The following is a 9,489-nucleotide window of genomic DNA, read 5'->3' on the forward strand; positions in this document are numbered from 1 at the left end:
GATATGCCCATGTCCAAAGTCCCGGCTGGGTTTCTCACGGTCGATTTATGGGAGTAAATTGGACGGGGGGTGGGTGGATAGGGGACTGGAAATGTGCGATAACGGAGGTATTTGGGTACCCGTCTGCAAGCCACAGAACTCTATCGCCGGTAGGAAGTCAGTGTGGAAAAATTCAGGCAGCGGCCTGGCAAGTTTCCAGCTTCAATTAAAAACAATCCTCCACCCTCCACCCCCCTGCCAGGCCAGTCCCTACCAATAGCTTGGGGGAGTTGGGGGTCCAAAGCCAAGGAGTCCGATGCCACCAGCAAGGCTTGGCGATACCCCAAGGGGGAAACAGGGGGGACCATCCCAGAACTCGGATGCGCGTCCTCCACACCTACCCCGCCTCTCCTCCCCACCCCCATGTTTGACTTTCGGGCCTGGCTGTTGCGGTGCGGTGCGTGAACCAATTCCTTGCTCCACACTTCCATGGGTTTGATGTTGGGGGGGGGGGTCCTTCCAAGACGCCCCTCCCACAACTCACAGCGCTCGCCCCAGGTCTGAGGGGGGTGGAGAGCCATGGCCCCAGCAGCAGCCCCGGGGAGCGGTCCCGGGGCGCGGGGCGCGCGTGGGGGGCGCAGGTAACGGCGGCTTGGGGAGGGGCGCGCCGGGCGGGGCTTGGGGGTGGCCTCCGGGTGCCGCTGCGCCCGAGCGGGACCGGTGAGTGTGAGTCAGAGGGACCGAGGCGGGGAGGGGTCAGGAAATGACATCAGAGGCCTGTGCGGGCAGGGCAGCGGGTGGTCGGGGCCGCGCGGCGCGGGAAGGGAAGGAGGACCTTGGCGGAGGCCGGGCGGGCGCTGGCCCGGCTCGGGGGCCCCTTCCTGGGGGCGTTCCCGTGGCTCTCCCCGCCGCTCCCCGCCCCCTCTCGGGGCCGCTCCTTGTAAGGTCGGGGCGCCGCGCTCTGCCCGCCTCCCGCCCCGCCCGGCTGCAGGCGGCGGCTCGGGCTCGGGCCCGGGACGCGCAGTCGGAATCGCGCTCCCCTGGCGGGTCCCCGGACGCGGCGCGCACGGTGAGGCTGGGCGCGGGGCGGCCACCCGGGGAAGGCGCGGGGTGCCGCGGGGCGCGGCGTGCCTGACCCGCCTGCACCCCCTCCCCACCCCGCACCCCAGCTCGCAGCAGCACCCCGGCCATGGCGGCCCCTCGCCCGTCCCCCGCCATCTCCGTGTCCGTCTCGGCGCCGGCCTTCTACGCGCCGCAGAAGAAGTTCGCCCCGGTGGTGGCCCCCAAACCCAAAGTCAACCCATTCCGGCCCGGAGACGGCGAGCCCGGGGCGCAGCGCGCACAGATCGGCCGGGTGGGCGACGTCCCCCCGCCGCCCCCCGAAGGTAAGGCGGCTGGGGAGGTGGGAGAGGGCGGGCGCGGTGCGCGCGCGCGCGCGTTTTTGGGGAAGGGGTGTCGGGAAAGATGGGGGCCCAGGCATCCCGTCCCGAGCAGATGTTCTTACCTCATCCTGGAGCTCCTGGGCTCGGTCCAAGTTCTCCGCCGCCTGGGGGGGCGGGAGCAGGAATTTGAGGCGCGTCTCTGCATCCCCGGGGTCCGTTTTCCCCTGCGTAACGGGAGCCACTGCGCTCCTGGGCGCAGTCCCAGCCTTTCCCGACACCCTTTCCCCTAGCCCATGCCCTCCTTCCCTTACGCTCTGGGAGCCCCCTACCCTGGAGAGCTGTGAGGTTAGGGTAAGAGTTGTAGCCACAGCTGGGTGGGTGGGTGCGTGCGGGGGGTGACTTGGTGCTGGAGGCCACCTCAATGTAGGTCCCCTCTCCATTCTTCCCTCTCTAGATTTCCCATTGCCGCCCCCACCGCTTGTTGGGGACTGTGCTGAAGACCCGGAGGGCGCCCTGGGAGGGGCCTTCCCGCCGCCCCCTCCCCCGATTGAGGAGCCTTTTCCCCCTGCACCCCTGGAGGATGATACCTTTCCCTCCCCTCCACCGCCGCTGGAGGACCAGGCAGGACCCGAGGCCCCTCTGCCACCCCCGCCTCAGGTATGGGGTCCGGGAGGGTTAGCTTGGCTGGGTCCGTCCCCTCTCCGCTTCCTCCTCCAGAGAGAAGGGTTCACCTGGCCTGATTCTGCCCCTCCAGCCCAGGGAGAAGGTGAGCAGTATTGACCTGGAGATAAACTCCCTGTCCACTCTCTTGGATGATATGACCAAGAACGACCCTTTCAAGGCACGGGTAAGGGCTGAGACAGGCGCTCAAACAAACAGCCCTGAAACTGGAGTGTGCCTGACCTGTTTCCTGACCTGCTTTTACTTCTCTGTCCCCCTTCCCTTACCCCTTTGCAGGTGTCATCAGGATATGTCCCCCCGCCAGTGTCCACACCGTTCATTTCCAAGCCCAAACCCACCATCACTGGGGCTGCAGCCCCCCTGCCTCCTTGGAAAACCCCTCCTAGCTCCCAGCCTGTGTCTCCCAGCCCACCTCAGTTCTCCGGGCAACCCCCAGCCAAGCCTCCAGTTCAGCCCCAAGGCCAGCCCCAGGCTGTTTCTTCGGCTAACACTCAACCTCGAAGTCCTCCTGGCCCCTCTCCAGCCCCTAAGTTCTCCCCAGTGACGTCCAAGTTTACTCCAGTGGCTTCCAAGTTCAGCCCTGGAGCTCCAGGGGGAGCTGGGGCCCAGCCCACTCCGAAGTTGGGGTCTCCTGGAACTCCAGGGGGAACTGGGGCTCAGCCCACTCTGAAGTTGGGGTCTTCTGAAGCTCCCTCGTCCACTGGCAGCACCTCCTCTCAGCCCCCCAGCTTCATGTATGCTCAGCAGAAGGAGAAGCCACGTGTGCAGGAGAAGCAGCAGCCTGTTCCCTCACCACCGCTGCCAGTTCCCAGCCAAAACCAGACCCAGGTGAGGGCTGTGCTGGGGCGAGCCAGGGGAGAAAGGAGATGCCCACAGGCCTTGCTGGGGAAGGACAAGGGTGCCTGGAAGAACTGTCAGCATCTGGGATTGGTCCCAGGAGATAATGATCAGAAAGGGCCTTGGTGGTCTTGAAGTCTGGCTGTGCCTGAGCTGTGCTGGCCTCAGGCTAAAGCTGACTCAGGCACTGGAGGGTCTGATGGACCTTCCCTTTCCTTCTGCTCCAGAAAAAGAGGGATGAGATCATCTCCAGTCAGTCCTTGTTGGCCACAACCCCCCTTCCTGGATTCTTGAACTAATCTTCCCCTCCCACCCACTGGTGGGCCAGCTGGAGATAAGCAGTGCTTGGAATGCCGACACCTTGCTGCCAGCCCAGGAGCTACCTTTTTTGGGAGCTGCTGGAGATGGTCCCCAGAAGTTTAAGCTAAAGGAACCAACTTAGAATTGCTTATTCCTGTTCCCATGAGTCTAAACAGTTGGGGGAGCTTGGTTCCTGCAGTTTTCTTCCACTTTTCTAAGTAATCGTCCTCCCTGCCTCTGGGCAATAGCTGTGAAGATTAAGTCTGTTCTGGCATTGGTAGCTCTAGGGTCTGTTTTTTGACCAGGGAATGCTCTAGAAAATAAGTTCTTGCCCGTGGGGGAGAGGAGACCACTGTGTTGGAGGCATGAGCTGGCTGACCCAGCAGCTGTTGTAGAGTTGGGGTGAGGCAAGAGGTTAACAGTTGTCTGTGTGGGCTCAGTGCTGGGGAGTGCCAGTGCCAGTTTGTTTTGGTGAATTGTATGGCAGCAACTCTGATGGGGGGAAATCACATTAAGAGAAAAGTGGCCAAATGTACCATGAAGGCTGGGGTGAGGGTGGGTTGTACCAATTCTGATTGTGCACCAAGGAGACTCATTCAAATCCCAAGTAGGCCCTCTCCCCTGCACCACTGGGAATGTCCATATAATGACCCTGGTATTCCCTGGTACCACAAGGGACCAAAGATTTACTGCTGCTCCAGTTCTAGCATTCAGCTGCCTGACACCCCCCCCCCACAAAATAGTCTTGACACCCCCCCCCCCAAATAGTTTTCTCCACAAAAAGACAAAAGAATACTGATGAGGGGCCAGAGTGATAGCACAGTGGGTATGGCATTTGCCTTGCAAGCAGCGGACCCTGGGTTGATCCCCAGCATCCATACAGTTCACCTAGACTGCTAGGAGTAATTTCTGAGCACAGAGCCAGTAGTAACCTCTGAGTGCCAATGGGCATGGCCTCAAAAATACAAAAAAGTAATCTCTTTTAGGGGCCAGAGCTATAGCATAGCCGGTAGGGCATTTGCCTTGAAAGTGGTCAACCAGGGTTTGATCACCGGTTTCCCATATGGTCCCCTGAATACAGAGCCAGGAGTAACCCCTGAACAGTACCAGGTGTGGCTCAAAAAAATTACTGATGAGAGGAAGGAAGGGCAATGTAATGGGAAAATGATTGTGGTTTTTGGTTTTTAATTTTATTTGGGACCACACACAACAGTACTTAGGGCTTATTCCTGGCTCTGCTCTCAGGGATCACTTTTGGTGGGCTCAGGGGACCTTATGGAACATTGGGGATTAAACCTGGGTCTGCCATGTGCAAGGCAAGCATCCTACTCACTGTACTCTTTCTCAGGCCCTTACTTTTTTAATTTGATTTGGGGCCACACTTAGTGGTCCTCAGAGTTTTTTCCTGTCTCTAAGCTCAAGGATCAATCTTGGGTGGGAGGTTACCATATGGTGTGTGGACCATTGAAACTGGATCAGCCGTGTGCAAGGCCAGTACCTTCCCCACAGATAGTGTTCTCTCTGCAGCCCCAGTAGGAGTAAACTTGAAGGCATCGGGGAGATTGGAGACTAAATCAGTTTTTGTGGGAAAGTGAGAGTTATATGGAGGGGAACAGAAGAGAGAACTGGCCTGGCTAGTTCTAACGGGTTTGGTTAGGGATACAGCTGTTGGGCAGGGTGGGTGACCATGCTGCTTTGAGGCAAGTTTTCCAGCAGAGATGTGTGGAGACATAGTGAAGTACATGAGGCCACTCTGTGGTGCTGGCACATTCATGGAGAGGGAATTCGAGGCCCAGTGCTGGGGCACTTATAAGGAGCATCCCCAGCTTCATGCTCTGAAAGAGTAGGAAGAGGAGGAAGATGAGGGAGAGAGGAAGAAGAGAAGGCTCGTGAGTTTGTGGAAGCCAGTGGCTGGCTCCGTGCCGAAGTCCAGAAAGGGAACCAGCTGGACTGGGAAATGGGGGGACAGCACCTTGGGCAAAAGGCTCCAAGACCTTGTTCTGCTTGATTGATCACTCAGCTGGGGAGGGGCTGTATTCCGAGACAATCCTGGGTGTCCTCAGACGTGGGGGTTTATAGTATAGTATATAGGGTTTATAGGGAGGTGGGAGGTAAAGTGGGGGTATGTAATGGACTGTGGAGGGGATATATAGTGGGGTGTGTTTGTGAGGGGCTTGTGGTGTGTGTATAACTTTGTTGAGGATGTATGTAGGGTGCTAGCATGTGGGAAATATTTTAGTCAGGAGATACCAGCTCAGGGCTGCGACCAGTAGAAGAGGCCATGGGTGAAGTAACATTTCTCACTTGGTCCCAGGAGTTTCCCAGAGGAGCCAGTTTGCCAGTTTTCTGGGGTGAGGAATGAGGAGGGAACTGGTGTGGGATGGCTGCCTTCTCCTCTGTCATGTAAGAGGTGAGGTCATTGGGGAATGTGAGGAGGTGAAGCCTTGGGGGCCCTGAAGATGGAAGCTTTGGAGCAGCTGCAGTGGGGAAGGCAGCCTGGAGCCTGCAGAGCCCAGTGAGCTGCAGTATAAGGGCGCTGCAGTGTCCTGGGGACTCACTGCAGTGACGGGCGTCTCCCCACCTACTTTCTGCAGCTCCGGAGGCAGGCAGAAACAGGAAGCGGCTGGTGGCGTGACCCAGGGCTGTGATGGGGCCAGATAAGCCACAGCAGTGTTGGTGGCTGAGGGCACAGCAGTGGCCAGGAGAGGCCCAGAGCCCTGGAAAAGGGACAGGAAGCGCTCAGGACTGGGTGGAAACTGGGGAATGACTGATGCCCATGGGCAGGCAGGGAAAGCAATGTCTGGGCCCCCTGGACACCCACGTCAGTAGCCCACCTCTGTGTGCATAGTCTGGGCAGGCATAGGGTGGCACTTGAAAGTCAGGGCTGGCTTCTGCAAGATGCCATTCAGGGACACTGGGCAGAGGCAAGAGGTCACACTCAGGTTGTACAGGGGCCTTGCAGGTGCCCAAGGCTGAAGAGGTGGTAGCTGGAGCCTGTGAGAACAGACTCCGTGTGTTTCCCTCACATCCCATGGAGGGAACTGGGTGGAAAGGGGGTAGCCTGAGGCTTTGGGGTTCCAGGCCATGCTGGGACAGTGTCCTGGGTGAACTGACCCAGGGCCAAAGAAATCAACCTGGTGTGCCTTACCTTGGTGCCGGCTGAGTCCCAGGGGAGTTGCTAGTACAGCCAGCTGGCCTTCACTGGTGAACCGCTAACCCCGAAGAGGGTTGGGACACTCCTCTAAGATGGAACTGTGGCTTGGTACCCAGGAAGCCCCCTCTCTCTGGGACTGGGTGGGCCTCTGTGGGTTGCTGGGCTGTGGGCTCCCCGAATCTCAGGCTTTAACATGGTTCCTGCCTGTATTGTGCCCTCATGCTCACGGCGCTGCTCTGCAGCAGACGGGCCAGGGTAGGTGTGTGCGGTTGTGGGGTTGGGGATGCAGTGGCAGGCCCACCACTCAAGGGGGCCATGACCCTCGCATGATCTGTGGACTTGGTGCGTGCCTTGTGTCCTCAGTGCTTCGATGACCCAAGCTGCTGTGTTATGTGGCCTGTCTGCTCCATTGTTCTGGCCTGTCTGTGTCTAGGGTAGGGGGGTTCTGCCCTGGAGGCGTCACCTTCCCTTTGCTTATGTGGTGCCAGGGGTGCTGTGTGGCAGGGGTAGGGAGGTTCGTGGAGGGGAGAACGAGATGGTTTCATGGGAGCCAGTGCTTTCTAGGTGACTGAAATGGATTCAGGGAAAGGGGGTGATCTCCCCAGCTTGAGTAAACCAAATGCTGGGTTTCAGGCACGCTCCCCTGGGATGCCAGGACCCCTCACTCTAAAAGAGGTGGAGGAGCTGGAGCAGTTGACTCAGCAGCTGATGCAGGACATGGAGCAACCACAGCGGCCCAGTGTGGCCCCCAACGGTGAGCTGGGGGTGGGGGACACTTCCCTGAATCCTTTCCCCTTTCCTTCCTTCCTTCCTTCCTTCCTTCCTTCCTTCCTTCCTTCCTTCCTTCCTTCCTTCCTTCCTTCCTTCCTTCCTTCTTTCCTTCCTTCCTTCCTTCCTTCCTTCCTTCCTTCCTTCCTTCCTTCCTTCCTTCCTTCCTTCCTTCCTTCCTTCCTTCCTTCCTTCCCTCCCTCCCTCCCTCCCTCCCTCCCTCCCTCCCTCCCTCCCTCCCTTCCTTCTTTCTCTTTCCTTTCTTTCTCTTTCCTTTCTTTCTCTCTCTCTCTCACTCTCTTTCTTCTTTATTTTCTTTCTCTCTCTTTTCTTTTTGGGCCACACCAGGGCTGATTCAGGGCTGAATCTTGGTTCTGCACTCAGGAATCATTGTTGGTGCTCAGGGGACCATATGCAATGCTAGGGATAAAAACCTGAGTCTGCTATGTGCTATGGCTCAGTGTCTTACTCTCCATCTCCCCATCCTCCCACTGATTTGTCTTGTTGCCTTTCCAGAGCTCTGTGGTCGGTGCCAGCAGCCCCTGGCCCGTGCACAGCCAGCAGTGCGTGCTCTGGGCCAGCTGTTCCACATCACCTGCTTTACCTGCCACCAGTGTGGGCTGCAGCTACAGGGACAGCAGTTCTACAGCCTGGAGGGGGCACCCTATTGTGAGAGCTGTTATACCGTGAGTCTGGGGTACTCCACTGTGAGGGCTGCTATGTCTTGGGCAGGATGGAACCAGGCCGCATATGACAACCTGCTTGACCTCTCCTCAGGACACCCTGGAAAAGTGTAACACCTGCAGGCAGCCCATCACCGACCGCATGCTGAGGGCCACAGGCAAGGCCTACCACCCACAGTGCTTCACCTGCGTGGTCTGCGCCTGCCCACTAGAGGGCACCTCCTTCATCGTAGACCAAGCCAACCAGCCCCACTGCGTCCCTGACTACCACAAGTGAGGACATCCCCTTTCTCCCCCGCATGTCTTCTGAGTTCCAGGAGTCAGTCTAGGCTGCCTTCCAACCTCTACCCCAGCCCTAGAGAAGGTAGAGCCCATCTATGTGGCCTGGACTGTGCAGTGGCCTTTCTTACACCCAGCCAAGCCTTTGCCCATCCCAGGACCTTCAGGCGTGGCTGGTGTTCAGGGCCATGTGTGGTGACATTGTTTCACATCAGCTGTATGGGGCTGTGGGGATGGCTGGACCAAGTGGCCACTTTCTCAGTCCCACACATTCGCTCTCACTTCTTCTGCCCTCTGAGGATGTTGGGGGTTTCTGTGTCCTGCCACATACCCCAACACCAAGGCATACCCATGAGCCACAGGGTGGGCTGGGTGGATTCTGGGTTTGGGGTGGGAGCCCAATTTGGGGAGTAGCTGTGTGCATCGCTCTCTGCAATGTGAGAACAATACGGACTGATAAGCTACCAGCTCTCACCCTTCCTCTTGAGCTTTATGTACACACGTGGGTGTCTGAGAGCTGACACCCCCTCTCCTGCTCCCACCCCCACCAGGCAGTACGCCCCTCGGTGCTCAGTCTGCTCAGAGCCCATCATGCCAGAGCCTGGCCGCGAGGAGACAGTGCGTGTGGTGGCACTGGACAAGAATTTCCACATGAAATGCTACAAGTGTGAGGTGGGTACTGCCCCGTAAGGAGAGGGAAGGGGGAGCAAATGAGGTGAAAGGGAGAGTGGGTGCCCTTGGGAGATCCACAGCTTTTGTGGGTGGGGGGAGCATATTTAATAGCAGCTCTACCCACTTAGTGCAGAGTCTGAAGCTTATGGGGAGAATCGTGAGTGCACTCAGCCTTCCAATCAACATAGCCTCTCCCCCATGTTTCTCGCAGGACTGCGGGAAGCCGCTATCCATCGAGGCAGATGACAATGGCTGCTTCCCCCTGGATGGCCACGTGCTCTGCCGCAAGTGCCACAGTGCACGTGCCTCAAAAAGCTGAGAGGGGGCCCTTCCTCCACTCCAACCCTAACCCAACATGAATTATGGGGACCCTACCCTGCCATGACCAACCGCCATCCTCTCTCCACCAGTCACCCCCCCTTCCTGGGGTCTGCTTTCACTGCTGCCCCCCCCTCAGTTCATAACCCCATCCCAAACCTGGCCCGAGTGCTGTGCTTGCAAAGGGGCCCAGGTAAGACACACCCTGTGACTATTGGGATAAGGCAAGTCCCGGATGGGACAGTGCCATCCGCCATCAGTGGCAATAGCTTCGAATAAAACTTGTTTTCCAGAATTTTTTGCTGCCGTCTTTTTTTTCTGAGTTCCCCCATCCCCACACCAGTGGCATGGCAAGCTTAGAGGGCTTTTAAAGTACAGAGGGAATGAGGACAACTCAGTTCCCATTTATTTACGAAAATATATATATATATATATA

General features: G+C 58.1%; 1 protein-coding gene across 1 annotated transcript; it reads left to right on the top strand.

Annotated features, from left to right (window-relative positions):
- The first annotated feature begins 804 nt into the window (after window positions 1–804).
- Window positions 805–9,348, top strand: ZYX (zyxin). The gene is made up of 10 exons (XM_049774710.1): window positions 805–1,048; window positions 1,149–1,364; window positions 1,816–2,018; window positions 2,116–2,208; window positions 2,319–2,870; window positions 6,967–7,087; window positions 7,618–7,787; window positions 7,879–8,057; window positions 8,615–8,735; window positions 8,947–9,348. Exons 2-10 carry the CDS (start codon window positions 1,169–1,171, stop codon window positions 9,052–9,054), a joined length of 1,743 nt encoding a protein of 580 aa, XP_049630667.1. The 5' UTR covers window positions 805–1,048; window positions 1,149–1,168; the 3' UTR covers window positions 9,055–9,348.
- Window positions 9,349–9,489: the final 141 nt, after the last annotated feature.

The sequence above is a fragment of the Suncus etruscus genome, chromosome 1 (genome assembly GCF_024139225.1).
Source record: "Suncus etruscus isolate mSunEtr1 chromosome 1, mSunEtr1.pri.cur, whole genome shotgun sequence".
Taxonomy (NCBI): domain Eukaryota; kingdom Metazoa; phylum Chordata; class Mammalia; order Eulipotyphla; family Soricidae; genus Suncus; species Suncus etruscus.

Coding starts and splice junctions, on each gene's coding strand:
- ZYX (XM_049774710.1), top strand. CDS start 1,169: ATGGCGGCCCCTCGCCCGTCCCCCGCCATCTCCGTGTCCGTCTCGGCG. Junction 1,365..1,815: donor CCCCCCGCCGCCCCCCGAAG/GTAAGGCGGCTG, acceptor TTCCCTCTCTAG/ATTTCCCATTGCCGCCCCCA. Junction 7,088..7,617: donor GCCCAGTGTGGCCCCCAACG/GTGAGCTGGGGG, acceptor TTGCCTTTCCAG/AGCTCTGTGGTCGGTGCCAG.